The sequence below is a fragment of the Acanthisitta chloris genome, unplaced genomic scaffold (assembly GCF_000695815.1).
Source record: "Acanthisitta chloris isolate BGI_N310 unplaced genomic scaffold, ASM69581v1 scaffold10891, whole genome shotgun sequence".
In the NCBI taxonomy this organism is placed as follows: Eukaryota; Metazoa; Chordata; class Aves; order Passeriformes; family Acanthisittidae; genus Acanthisitta; species Acanthisitta chloris.
The window spans coordinates 28,456-43,750 of record NW_008654375.1 but is presented as its reverse complement, the minus strand read 5'-3'; the positions used below and the strand labels follow the sequence as shown (position 1 = coordinate 43,750).

General features: G+C 41.3%; 1 protein-coding gene across 1 annotated transcript in view; it reads right to left on the bottom strand.

The window, feature by feature from the left end:
* Positions 1-15,295, bottom strand: part of HIVEP2 (human immunodeficiency virus type I enhancer binding protein 2) — a 24,093-nt gene that overhangs the window by 5,385 nt on the left and 3,413 nt on the right. Inside the window, 5 exon segments of the mRNA XM_009083492.1 lie at positions 3,295-4,205; positions 4,727-4,828; positions 7,474-7,649; positions 12,426-12,580; positions 13,295-15,295. The exon segment at positions 13,295-15,295 is cut by the window's right edge and continues 32 nt beyond it. Coding sequence (XP_009081740.1) covers positions 3,295-4,205; positions 4,727-4,828; positions 7,474-7,649; positions 12,426-12,580; positions 13,295-15,295 — 3,345 coding nt within the window.

The following is a 15,295-nucleotide window of genomic DNA, read 5'->3' as shown; positions in this document are numbered from 1 at the left end:
AGTGAAACTGTTGGTGGTGGATCCCATATTCACTGTGCAAGTATTGTGGGCTTGGATTGCTTCAGATTAGCCCTATGTGGTCTCCTTTCACTCACTTGAATGGCCACTCACAGTTCAAGTGTACCTGCTGCACTCCTAAAGCACATTTTTTCAGTTTAATTTCATCTGACAACAATTCAGGTCACTTGACTCCAAGACTGATCTGCAATGTGAGACAAAGCACAATAAATGTGACAACAGAGACATATGCCTGATGAAAACGAAAATGCTAACAGAGATTCACTCAGGGTGAACAAAAGCAGCCTTCCTGTTCCTTCTCTGTCTCAGGACTGGCAGAAAATGACTGGGGAGAAGAATCTGAGCCCTTCGATAATAGCATCCATCTCCTCAGAAAGGAAATAAACCTCTGGCATTGACATAAGAGAAGATCCCAAATGTACTTAGAGAGCAGAGGGTATCTGCCTTTCATGCCTTTCATTTTAAAGACACCAATTTACCTTGCCAAAGCCAAGTGTGCCTCAGCATACATCAGAGCCATAGGCTACTTGGGAAAGAGGATTCTAATGCAAGAGTGTATTCTGCTGTTAACTGCCAAAGGAAAAAAAGTGTCTTTTTCTGTATTTTTGTATTATCTAAAAAAGTAGTCATTTTCCCTATATTTCATTTTTTTACTTCCTAAAGAAATAATTTAAATTTCTTTCTGTGTAGTGCTTTCAAGGTCAGAGCACTTTACAAGCTCTTTGCAGAAGACCACCAAAGCGCATGAACATTCAACGGGAAGCAACATGAAGGGGAAATAAACCAGCACTGGTCAAGGAGACTAGAGCAAATACATCAATTTCAGTGGAGAAGAAAGGAAATTGGCCTCTTCTTGGAACTGCAGGCACCAGAAGCATAAAACAACTCTTATTCCTGCAAGGACTGGGAACCCAATGAAGTTCTGCAAGTACTGTAAGGTTTATAAGACAGCATGTGCATCACTGATGCAGTCGCTAACAATGTTCTGATTTGCTGAATTTCACTACTCTGAAAGTGAAAAACAGTCCTTATTCCTTTTTCTTCTCTGACAGCGTTCATTTATAGCAAGCTCAGGTGTTATTTCTCTTCCCACATGCCGAGTAAAATAATTTCTGTTTCACTTAAACTCAACTGCTCTTTGGCTAAAGTGTTCCAGAAAGGCATCAAGAGGTGAGGAATCCTTCCTTGCAGTCATTTGTTGAAATGAGCATTCATCCTCACTTGTCAATTTTTTATTTAAATTGGACTGGGATCTGCTTCCACTGATGCCTGTATTCAGGTTGCAGTGATGCTACTGAGGTCTGGACTTTTCTCCCAAAACACTTAACATGCCACTGAGTTACTGATGCTTTCTGGAGGACAACTGATCTTTCAGATTGGGTTTTTCACTGTCATATATCTGATCCTACCTCAAAAATAAGGTAAGCATTAGAAGTCCATCTGGCACAGTGGAATTCTCAAAAGAAGGAGCTAGGAGTGCTAAAAGAGTCCTTACAATGTGCTAAACGCCTTTCTGGAAGGTGTGCATAACACACAAGGAAAATATTACAGCAAGAACTGTCAGATGGCCAAGGATGACTGTTAACATATCCTTTTGCTAGCAACACATCCAAAATCTCTACTACAGGATGCCAGCATGTCTCATGAGGGACATGAGGGACTGGGGCTCCCTGCACAATGTCAGCTGTAGAATCTCATATAAACCCATCCATTTGATACTAAGAAATCATGACTGTTGAATTGGTGGCTCTTCATCCCTGTGCTTCCTCACTTTGTCACTAGAACTGCTGGTGGGATTTGTATCCTCTCTCATCTATTCAGTGATCGCTCCTATGAGAGTGCAGCAGGGTTTCAGCACACCCTTCCTCAAGGACCCCTCTCTTCTGCTCACCCCAACACCTTACCAGGCCCTGGGCCCCTGTCTAAGATGTGGGAGAAGTACTTGTGTTGTTCTCCCCTATACATGTGGCTGCTTAGACTGCAGTTTCCCCTTATCCCCCATGAAAAGCTGGGAAGCCACTTTTGGATCTGCTAGGCTGCTGGCATCTCAGCCTTTTTTGGTCCATCCCTGCTCCAGTCACCTCTGTTCAGCTGCATCCCTCACTCCATGCTTGGGCACAGACAGCACATCAGCCTGACACAACAGAGAAAATTACCCCAGAATTCAGAAGCCCTGATTTTATGAGCTCAGGGTTTGATTCTTCTCCTCTACAGAGAAGTACCACAAAGACTACGTGGAGACCCAAGAAAATTGGGAATGGGGAAGTAAGGAGGAGAGCCCACTCTGGAGAAGGGCAGGAAGGCAGGAGCCCTGAGTTAAGATGAGACTGTCACAGCTTGCCCATGTTGAACCCACACATAGGGACTGAGGAGGCAGGCAGTGACAGGACAGCCACAACATCAAACATGGTGAGGAAGGACAGTAAATAAATAAATAAATGCATACATAGCAAGGCTGTTCCTTACCTCTAAAGACCAAATCTATTTGTGGAGGGAGTGCCTTGTGAATGCTAGGGCCCATCAAAAGTGCCAAGCTGGCAGTTTCTGAGAGCTGATTTACCAAAAGAGAACAGCACAGACAGCAGCTGTACAAGTTTTGCATATTTCCACCCAGACAGTTGCATCCCTGCCGGAACAGCCAGTTGCGATGGTACTTTCTGCAGGGCAGACAGCTGCCTGCTCCTCTCACATGATAATGTCCTTTAAACTCTAGCCACAGATCCTGATTTTGATGGACACTCAGCTTTTCCAAGATATTCCATTTATCTTAGCATTTGTATTCCATTAAATAATACTCAGTGATGGGCACTACACCTCAGAAACAAGGCCTTAAGCCTTTATCTTGGCTCCATCCCACTTGACAGTCTGGGAAGTAAAATATTCTACAGTGCAGAAACAAGCCTCACACACCATGTAAGCCTACATATATATGTATAAAGAAATATATCAAAAACATATATCTAATAAATATAATAAAGATGGAGGCAGAAAATGCAAACCAGCCTAATTTCACTGAAGTTAATGGAGCTACTCAGGGTTGCACCAAGTGAAGATTTGACCCCTAGGCTGACTCTACGGCATCTAACTGAATCAGCATCCTGACTTCATCCCTGTCTATTCCAAATTTCTTGTATTTTTTCCAGGACATCCCACCAAGGCTCAAAATTTATGCCTTCTTCTTCTACAAAGCTGCAAAGTTTTTTTAAAATGCTATGCACAAATTTGGTAAGAGCACTGTTTTTGACCAGAGGAGTTAAAACATTCTTTCATACTTACAGAATGTCCCACTGGAATAGATTCAGACTGTAAGTATTGACCCATGGACAATGCTGGATTATGGTATAAGCCCCTGCGGGGGGATGCTGCTCTAACAGAGGCCATATATCTCCTCTCTCGCCTAGGAGACAAATCTCTGCGAACAGATGCATCTTTCCCTGGTGACATTGGTCTCCTTGGAGATAGGTGACGTCTCGGTGACATGTCCCGTCTTGGTGATAACTCTCTCCTCAGCACAGCCTCCTTCCGTGGGGAAAGGTGCCTCATGGGTGAAATATCTCTTCGGGGTGACAGGTGCCTTCTGGGTGACAAATCCCCTTTTGGCATTAAATACCTCTTTGGTGAGTTATCTCTGTAGGGTGAAGAATCATAGCCGGGTGACGATTGTTGACTGGAAGGTGAGAGGTCTCTTGGAGACGAACTGGGGTCTAACGAAAGCGCATAATCCTCGTCCATGCAGCTAGGTATGTCCAACCTGTCTTTGTCGGGCTCTGAATCTGTACTCTTACTCTGGAAAAATCTCTGATATTCTGTCATTTGTGTGTCTTCACAGGAGTCACTTGGTGTTATAAGCTGAGTAACCTGAATGCTAGGTAAGGTGACCAAGTAACTGATGAGAGAAGAGTGTCCCACTGAAAGGGAGCCCACGGGGGAAGCCCCCTGTGATGCCGCAGCTGAGTTCACTGACAGGGAGGAGAACCGAGGGGGCTGTGGGCTGGTGCTTCTTGATCTGGTTTTTGGTGTCGAATCTCCCTGAGTATCATCAAAGTCATCCTCGTCTTCATCATCATCATCATTGTCATCACCATCCTCACCATCTGACTCCTCCGCGTCAGAAAACTGGTGCTCTGCTGACAGGCCTGCCAGGTTGCTGCTCTTCTCTGCCTCCTGCTGCATGTCCTCCATGTTTTCTGAAACAGCCACAAGTCAAAATGGTGAGCACACACCCCACCTCTTACACCTTCCACGACATTCATTCTCCAGCCAGCACACCCATTGCCATCACTGGATACTCTTCATCTGGGATGGCTGCATAAAGCCATTCTTCACAGTCTGAAACTGCATTTTTTCAAAATAATACCTTAAAACTCTATACTTGACGTATAAAAGAAAATTCACCCTACACCACCTTGCAACTTCACTAAATGTTGCCATCTCTCACATCTAAATTGGAGCTTTGTATGAGACAGATGACAACAGGTCATACTTTTATTTCTAGCTCCTCCTTATGTATCTTAATAAAAATGTAACTCAGACAACTGGATAGGATTTATTTTTTATACTTCCTGTTTATTAAAAAGATGCCTTTCAATTAAAAAATGCCCTAAATACTCTTAATATATTTTCCCATGCCAGACACTGTGCTAAAGTGCAATGAGTCATTTGCATACTCCAGAGGCCATTCCAAGTAAATTAAATCATTCTGACATACCTGCTTCTTCAGCTTCAGCATCATCTACAGATGTCATTGATACTCCAAGCTCCAGGCATTTTTTCATGTGTGCTTTAGACTTCATATGTTTTGTCAGATTTCCTATGGATGAGAGATTAATCTAATTAATAGACAACAGCAAAGATCACTCTCCAAGTCAGGTTTTTGTGCATCTTAACTCCATTATCCTGCAGATGAGGGGTTTTAGCTTAAAGAAACCCACAGCAGACACAGCGACTCATCCAGCTCATTGCCCTCAGAGCCTGTCTTAATGAGAGTGGGCTTTTATAGCTAAAGAAAACAAAAAATTCAAAGGGCCTGAGACGAGAGGTATATACGCATCTCTCCAATTTTCCACATGACATTTAGGCACACCAGCAAGCTAAAAATCTCATTTTTGGATGCTATCTATGCCTGGGCTCAATGTTCATGATATGTAGAGACTTCCCAGACATCGAAGGAAGTCCACTGCAAAGCAGCCGTTCAGGACTCATGCTCCTAGTTACACAGTGTTACTTTCAAGATAATGGCTCTCCCATTTACTTCACGTGTGTTCCAAATGTTCAATGTATTTGAAGTATTTTGAAGCAAAAGTAACCCACAAAAAACCCCAAAAGATAGTTAGAGGAGACTTCTCTATGCAAGTTTACCATCTAACTACAATCTCTGAACTGAGAGGAGCTGTACTTACAGAATTCACCTGGGATGTGGGAAATTCAGGTTCAGCTCCCTGCTTTAAAGCACGGAGCTGAACCAGACACAGCAGAGATTTGAAATCAGATCTCCCATTCCCCCAAGGGAGCAATCTAACACTAGACTATTGACTTTCTGGAGTGTCTGTCTTGGTCTGTTTTTTCACAGATAAGAAAACTGGGTTGAGACTGGCCCCAAGAGACATTTCATGACAAAGAATCTTCAGCACAAAGCATAAGCTGGAGAATATTGCTCTAATCCCTTAGCCATTTCAGTCTCATTTGCAGCACCCAACAGGAAAGCATGGCACAGGCAAACCCAACCCACTATGAAGACACAGTGCTTCTTAGCTCAAGGAAAGCCCTCTGGAGGGCAACAACTCTTTAAATTTCCTCTCAAGGAAAGCATTTATGCTGCTTCTGGGGCCCCAACCAGCATCTCCAGATGGTGTGTGTGGCACATGCACCCTGGGGGCAGGAACACTGCACCACCCTGTTGGAGAGTGGAGGTGTGCTTAGAAGCTCACAAGCCAGGCTCCTCTAACTTTCAGTCCCAGCTAATTCAAATAATTCCCTTCTCAGAAAGAGTTTCTTACTGTGCCTGTGCACTACATGAAAAAGTTAACTTGGCCATTGATGCTTCTGGATGGCTAAACGCCTAGAATGTACACTGAAAACCCAAGTACCTCTGAAAGCCTGTACCCTACTGTTCTCAGCAAAACAGCAACAATAGTTATGAGGCTGACAACTGCTCCTAAGCAGTAATACACCAGTTAAACATTTCTTGTACTTCGAAGGCTAACTTAGTCTCTTCCTACTCATGCCCTTCTTGTGCAATAGCATACCACCTCCTCCCTGTTTCTTCTTCTCTGCCAGAAATGCCAGACTCAGCAAGCAATTTCACATTTTTTTCCATGCCATCTCTTCTGCCTGGAATGTTGTCTCTGAACACAGCTGCAAAACCACAATATGCCTTCAAGTCCCTCCTCAAGACTCATTCCACCAGCAATGTCAAATGTAAGCAATGATATGAGAACAGCTCACCAGATGGTCTATTGGGACTACAAACAAACAGCTCCTTGTCTTTGTGTCTACATGCCCATGAAAGTTCTCATCTTAAATTAGGTTGATGGGTCTACTACCATCCATCAGCTATTCCCATCTCTGGCACGGGAAGAAGTGCTGGAGTCATGGAAACTATTACAATTCTCAATCCTCAAAACAGCCATGAAGCTGTACTGGGATCTTGGGAGAAATTTCCTTCAGCTTCCTTTCTTCCCCTTCAAGTAAGTTCACTGCACTGGGACCAGAATCCATTTCCACTGTCTGCCAAAGGGAAGCTAAGAAACTGAGAATGAAAGGCTCATTTGGACTGTGCTGGAAGGAAATGTTACCAAAGAACAGGATTTTTTCTTTTAAGGAGATGGTTGCAACGCAAATCCGAATTCCAAAGAATATCATTATCTGTGGCCTCGGGGTGACAAATGGAAGCTTTTTTCTGTACTGATAAATACATGTGAACAGAAGCTATCAGATCTCTATTCATAATTAATGCCACAGTGGATGGAGTGGCCCATCTGGGAGGCATACATTATTTATAAACTTGAAACTGACCCATTGTAAAGTCCATGAAGGCATGTTTTCCACAGCAGCTGATGCTCTGCTTCTATATTATGTCATAACAAGTGTACTCTCTTGGTAGCATTTAAGTGTTGCTGCAATTAAAATTTTCACCATGTAACACTTTTGGCAGAAAGTATTATTTTACAGGGTGGCTCTTATGCTACTACATTTTCTCTGCAGACAGATGGACCAGCCAAGAGCCTATAGCTCTTAATGAAGCTATCCAAGGAGTCTCAGAGTCTCACAAAATACCTGGATCAATGAAACAGAAGAGAACATACTCTCTCATAAAGTTCTGCATACATAAACACAGTAATTTTACTCTGTAGAAAATTATGCCCTCGATTTCAATGGGTGCTTGGATCCCAGATGGCAAAACAGCTCCAGGTTTGTTTGTAAAGTGGCAAGAGTTCAGCAAAAAGAGTCAAGTACCTTTAGTTTTGAAGGCAAAATTGCACAACTTGCATACATAAGGCCGGACATCAGTATGAGTGCGGATATGTTTTTTGAGCATGCTTGGCTTTTTGCAGCGAATGCCACATTCTTCACAAATGTACTTTCCTCGGCCACGACCTCTGACATAGACATAATCCTCGTTTGATTTATACCTGTTGGAAGAGAGCAAGAATTTAAATCAGACAGACTCTAGGTCTCATACATGTACAAACATCACCTCTATGCATCTGATCCTGATCCTGCATACATCTCATCAAAACAAATCCACAGAAAGCCAAAGGAATGACTGAATTTTCAGTCTGGAACTCACAAAGTATTTGCCTTTCAGGGAATACACTGGTCCCAATGTATTTAAACAATATGAGACTAACAGGCTGCAGTACAAGTGTAGTCTAAACACCTTGTCAGGTGACCTACCATTCCTGTAGACACCACACAGCACCAAATACAAGCCTGCAGGTTGGATTTATTCCAGCTAACTGTACTCTTGTACAACACAGACATCTACCATTTAGTGTGTAGTTCGAAAATAAATAAGGCATGCAAATCTATGTAAAGCTGTACATTTTCTTTATTATCATGATAAATTGTTAATACTGAAATCTAAAAGAGTCCAGGGAATCTGCTCAGGCTGTTCTGCTGTTTGAAGAGTGCTGGGCATTCCTTAGAGGGAGAATTCCATCCTCATTCACCAAAAGTAAAATCCAGAAAGTGCGAGAACTGAGAAATAATATTCTTTCTGCCCTCTGTCCTCCACTGCCCTCTCTCTAAGCAGCACAAAGTACTTTCAGTCACCCTGTGGATGCACAGCCCACAAAATATCGTTGGTACTGACAGTCAGTGCTTTAAATAAGAAAAGGACTGTGTGAAAGATTCTGTTAATGTGATGATAACTCTACAAGAAGCAAGTGGCAGTTTTTGGGTTACAGAGCCGAAACATTTTTCAAGTGTGCTTTTCTTAGATAAACACTTTGTCCATATGTTCAGCTCTATCACTGGCAATAAAAATACAGAAGTTAATACCTTAGAAAAACATAAAAATGTGTCCTGTTCTCAAGCCCATCTTGTTATCTACTAAACACATCATCTCCTCTTTCAAATGCGGATGCCTAAATGCAGTTTTTTCATCCTATTTCCAATAAAGTTGGCTCTCTCCCTTTTCCTTCATTGCCCCTGGCATCATGAGCAAAACTGGCATAGTCTAATGTCATTTAATATTCAGTCATTTCTCTAGCAGGTTCATCTGTATAACATTTCTTGGATTCTGATTTTCTGTGTGCTCCATTTTCCAGGTTCTTCTTCATACACACATGCCAATGACTTCTAGTCATCTCTCTATCCACTGCTTCATCAACTACCTCCAGGCTTTCTCCCACAGACAGAAAAAAAGTCCATTATGGTTTGAAATACTGCCATTTTATCTTTTCATCTCTCCTTACAGTCTGATTTTCTGGGATGGATTCTACCATTTCACCCCTCATTGACACTGGTAAGATAAATGCTGTGTTATAACATGTGCTTTTCTGTTGCTACATCTGTGCTGTTCTTCTGCTTGACCTCATTCCACTGGCTTCTGTCACCTGTCAGATCCCATTGGGCACAAAGACAATTATACAAGATCTGTCTCTTTATCATTCATATGGATGGTTTTTGGCCATAACTGACCTTAACTCTCTAAGTATGCTTCATCATAACAATGGCTGTAAGAGAAATGACACACACAAACATGACATTTAAAGAAGGCCTGGTCCAAAAACTAAAAGACCAGAAGACTGAGTCTACGGTGATTCTCTTTTAGCCCTCAGGAACATTGGATCTTACTACTAACTTGTGCCTCTCTCAAAGCTTTGAGTAATTTCACCCCTACTACTACATAACATTCATGTAAGCACTTTGGTCACTACTGCTCTGAGCTTGATTTGAATGGGAGTCTTGAGTAAAAAAGCATTAACAAGCTTCTGAGTCCTGGGATTTCTGTCAAAAATATTATTTTATTGTGTTTTTTTAAATTAGAGTCCATTACTGATAGATATAATAGAGCAAACATAAACAAACTGTGAACTCTTGTTGTCAGCTGATAATATCATCAAGTCAGATGTCAGATAAGTAGGCATGCTTGTCCTGTCCTTTCTTTCTTCTTATGCCTTTAGTAACTAACTGTACTGCAGCAAGTACCGAACTTCAAATTACTGCTTTTCTTTGAGCAACACTGCTTCATATCCCATCAGGATTTTGCAGTCACAGATGATGGAAAGCAGATTTTGGAATTCAGATAATTTCGACTGAATCAAGCCACCTGCCAGAGGCAATAATATGGTGGTTAGTTTCTTCCAGCAAAGTCTCCTTTGCTGTGTGATGCTTACAAACTGCTCTTGAAGGGCTTTAGTGCAGTGACGTGATATGTGCTGTGACATCTGGTGGTACTAGGTTGATGGTTGGGCTTGATGATCTTAGAGGTCTTTTCCAACCATAATGATTCTATGATTCTATGATCTACTTTTTGTCTCAACTCTCTTCATCCTGTTCCTTCATCTCCTCACTCATCCCCAGCCCCATATATATGCCTTTTGCCCAGCTGCCATATGGGCTGGCACAAGGCAGATGCAAAGCTGCACTTCCCTGCCAGGTGGACAGGCCTTCCTGCAAACCAAAACCTGACAACCACAGGTCCTTCTCAGCTCTGCATTCTGAATTGCCTTCGTCACACTTATGAAACAAAAGCAATTACAAAGTGTAAGGAAACCCACTCCCCATGACAACTGAAAACCAAAACAAAAATACCCTGCTGAAACAAGGTATCACCATGCATGCTTGTCTGGCCAGGGGAGAAAATGTGAAGTGAAGAGGACAGACATTTTCTACATAGTTCATTGCACTACTTTCTGAGAGGAGACAAAGATGAGCTTGATTAGGAAGAAGAGAACAGCTCTACAAAAAGCCATGAGCAAGCAAGCATAGAAATCCAACCGTGTCAAAAACTAGCTTTCAGAAGTCATAACCAATAACTCGAAGAGAAGGACAAATTCAATAACCAGGACAGAAAACAATGCAAGGTATGGTAATAATATCTAAGGTATATTACATCCATTTAGAAATTAGCCAAACTAATAAAATGACAAATTTATTCTTCCACAAATAATTCCATAAAAGTTACCATAAAATTATGATGCATAAGAAAAGAGTGGATCTATTGATACTGCATCACCTCACTTGCTGTAGTTTTGCACGTTATATTCTTCTGTTAAGGAAGCTCCCATCTATTGCACATCTTATTTGTTCCCCCCACTCCAGAAGTTAATGTGCACATCAAAGTTTCTTATGTTCTGTTTTACTCAAAGAATATCTAAATATAACCAAGTATTACTAGGAGACATTTCTAGGTGAAGTGTGAATTGTATGATTTTACACAAATAGTTTCATAAATCTTATTGGTGCAAAAGAAAACTTAAGGTGGTTTAAGTAACATGCAAAGTTTCTAAAGAAGGTGTTAGATAGTAGAGGCTTTTTATAGAGTGATCTGTTGCAGCTCAGACTGATCTGAATCGTCCTTTAAGTTGCTTTTCTTAACACACTTTTACTCTTCTGACCTCTCATCACGCAGCTTACATCAGTGCAGACTATCTTCAGCTGGGTCATCCAAATTCAGAAATGATACATAGTGAGAAGCAGGCAAATTTTATACTTTAAAGTGGGTGAGTTGAAGCAACAGCTCTTTAAATTTCCTGTTAACTTAGGTTCACTGCTGAATTTGGGTCACTCTTGTAAAGCCAGCCTACTGGCTTGGGTGCTAGGAGAAGGTACAACTACGGGGCATAGTCAGGATCAGGGTGACTGGGCCAGCATACCTATAACAACCTCCAAAATAACTTTTTCAGTCTTTCAGACAAGATGTAGGCCATACTCCTTTAGTGTTGCAGACTACAGAGGAATGTCAATGTTAATTTCATGAAGACTATTCAATCTTAGCCAAACAGTTAATGTTAACAAAGGATAACTGAGATTTTAAAGGGTACAAACTCACAGGAGAAGGAAATGGATGCATAAATTTCTCGCATCTCCCTCCTGACTTATTTAGTTACCCCAATAAAACAGTGCTGTGAGACCATCTGAGTTTGGTAAGGCTGAAAAACACATCTTTTTCAGCCACCTGACTATGCACTACTAGAAGCTGGCAAAATAATTGCATTGTGTCAGAATTCTGTAAAAGAAACTAAACACTATCTTCTACTTTAGAGTATACTGCAGAGATAAACAAGTGTCTATTTCATTTACTTTTCATAACAAGTTTCATAAGTCTCAAAACAATGTTAATGTGCTTTCAAGTCTCCTTTTTCCCCCTTTGTTACTTGTTTCTGTTATCACTCGAGATAGCCACAGTAAAATTAAACATTATTTTATCAAGCATACATGCCAGATCTATGGCTTAGTCTCAGATACCATAGATTTCATTGTCATCTTACATTTTATCTCCAAAATCCAACCTAAGTAAATAATTAAATATTACATGAATAAAACTAAGCATGTCTAGCCAATCTATTCAAGTGAGTGGAAGAACACAGTGTCTCAAAACAGGAAGACATCCTCATGGAAGCCATTAAATACAAAGAAATGGTATTAAAAATATGAAAATGTTAACCATTTATCCATTTCTTTATGACCTAGGAAATTCAAATAACGATTTCAAGTGAGTGCTCTCACACAGATAGAAAACATAATTATCTTAGTAGCAAAGTAGAGCCCAAAGTAAGCATACAGGTAGTCTGTAGTTTGTTTATAGACTGACAAATACACAAAAAAGAAGAGGCTTGGGAGCTACAAGACATGGCAGGAATACAGGAGACTGTTCACATCCTAATTCATTCATATTCATTTTCAAATGTCTTTAAAATGACAGGCTGAGCTTGAAATTTACAGTTATATTTTCTTACCCTCCTTCAAAGATTTTAATTCGTATCGGCTCAGTTTGTTTGGATGTAATGTCTTTATCTCCATGAATGTCTCCTTTTACTCTTTCTTTTATAATATTCCCCACTACTTTCTTTTCAAGCTTGCTGCCAAACAAGAAGAATGGCTCGTGTTTCATCTGTAGAACAAAGTCAAGGAAGGGTGTTACTGCTGGAGCACACAATAAATGCACACTTCATTTCAAATACTTTTAACATTCCAGGTCAAAGCCAAACTCTCATTTTGGTTCAACTCTATATGATGAATTAATCTGTTCCATTTAATTTGATGGAGAATAAGAGAAGAGGCAGCATGGGCAAATTTTTACAAGACTCTTGACACAAAAGACAATACTGTATCTTTCCTAAGAAAAAATAAAATCATGGAAAACAGAAATGGAAAAGCCTCTGAAAGCAATTTATTGTCATTACAGAATTTTCCCTGGCACCACTAGCTAATGCTCAATCTGTGATGAAGAGTCAGTATATAAAAGATGTTAAATGGATCTGAAGATCCTTACTCAATTTTAGCTTAATCTTTACATAAGAATGCACGTGGATGCTTGTGTCTGATATTGCTTGAATTGCAACATGGCAAAACCAAAGGGCTGTAAAAGCCTCACTTTTTACATCTGATTTTGAAAACGGAGACAGAGACAGAGACAGCAGAATTAGCAGAGCTTGCAGAAGGGTAAATTTAGGCTCTAAAGTTGTCATGGGAAGATGTCACTGTCCGATTTCCCAATGGGGAATCTTTTTTTTAAAAAAAACCCATTAACTTACATTTCATAGTTTACTAGAAATTTCTCATATAAACGTATATAAATTTAATTTTATTAAAATTTCTTATTTACCTGAGCAAACTGCTTCCATGCACTTGATGATGTCAGTTTACCAGCTCCAGGTCTATGCATAGCAGCCAGAGTGTAGATTTCTGTGGTGCTTTTTTGCTTGGACCTTAAAAGTGCTAAAGTGGTCTTTGTACTTAGCCCAGATGGGTTTGGGTTACACGAACTTATACACCATGAAGCATAAACAGAAGCTTTGAGGGTTGGTTGCTGAGTGTAATTGGGTTTTGTATAGTTTAGGAAACACCAGCTCACAGTAGTAGTAGTACGCAGACTTGGGAACTGAAGGATCTGCTGAAAATCTGCTACATCTGTCAGGAGAATGGTCGAGGCTGTGACTTTCCCAACAGTGTTAGATGACATCTGGACTAACATCCCAAGAGGCAATTTTGTATGTTTCAGTTGTTCTTCTGTCTGAATTTCTCCTGGTGGCAATGAAGACCTTTGTGGACTCATGCTCATATCTGAGGCTGTTTCATCTACATCCAGTTCTTCTGGTGAGTCTCTTCCTTCAGACGGGCCACTGGACTTTTGCCCCGGTGATGTGGAATCAAAACTGGAAAGTTTCTCCCTGCTCAGTGGGAAAGTATCAGCTGCTGACATGCTGACAGGTGGAAAATCTTGAGATGACGAGGATGACAGTGAAGAAGAGGATGACATGGATGGCAGACCTTCTTTTGGCTCGGTAGTACAGCTCTGCCTTACTAGTTGAGGTTTCTGCACTCTTGGAAAATCTTTCTTTATATCTGAATTAGTTAATTCAACTGCACTGAGTTCCTCAACTATCTGCCCATACATTTTTTCTTCTTTGACTCGTTTCTGCTGCTTGGTCTCCATGAAGAGCTCCAAGCTGCTGGCAGGAGAAAGCATTCGTTTGCTTCCTCCCAAGGTAGAAGCCATGTCAGAGGTGGAAGGCAAACACAGGGGAATTGGTGGCTCCAGTCCAAGCGGTAGCGTCTGCGGCACTTTCCACAAAGGATATTTTTCTAGTCCTCCATGCTGACCCAACATCTGAGCTATGTTAAATCCAATTCCTTGCATGGTTGCATTAGTTGCCAATGTTCTTTGAGAAACTGTCTCATCAACTTTACAAATTACAATTGCAGGACTATTGCTCTGTCCAAGGATCTGTGAAATGCTTGTGTACATGACACTACCATAAGATGGCACATGAGTTTGAATCCTGACGGGAACAACTGTTCCTGGCAAAGACTGTACAGATCCATCACTTGGGGAGTCAAAATCTGTCTGAAGATGCTGCTCAGAGGAGGTATCTGTTGGTTTAATGCTATGATCTGACTGGTACTTAGCAAGAGTATTTTTTGAATACTGCCCAGATGTTCCTGAGAAATGCTGGTATGCTTGCTCTTTAGCGTGCACATAATCAGCTGATTTCTTTCCAATAAGCTCTGGCACATGTTCCAGGTGATAACTTGGAGGAACGTCTGTTTGGAAAGGCTGTTTGACATAGGATTTCTGCAGCTGTTGTACAAATTGATGCGGGAAGTGCAGAGGTTCTGTGCATGACTGCCACAGGACAGGTTGCTGAGATGGTGGTAAGTGAACCATGCAGACAGTTGGATAGGGGAACTGAAACAAGGTGCTATGAATAGGGGAAAATGGGACTTCTTCCTGATGTGCAAATAGCTGCTGCTGCTCCGATGGATGTTTGTTAGGAATATAAGGTGCTTGTTGGATTAAGGGAGTCCTTAACATTTCTGGGCTGTCTGCAACAAGAGCCTGCTGCTGGGCAAGGTGGGACGCGCTATTACTAAGCTGAGCACAAGAGCCAATGGCCTGTTTTCCAGAGTCATCTACCTGAATGGGCTGAAGTACAGAGGAAGGGGAGTGATGCCAGGCAAGCTGGGAGGAGCGAAGACCAGCCTGTGAGTGTTCCATCTGTTCCTGCTTTATACTTTGTTCTGTGCTCTGATCAGTCTGGGAAATCTCTGGAAAACCACTGAAGGAAGCCTGGCGAACCAAGAAACATTTCTTCCTTTCTCGGGA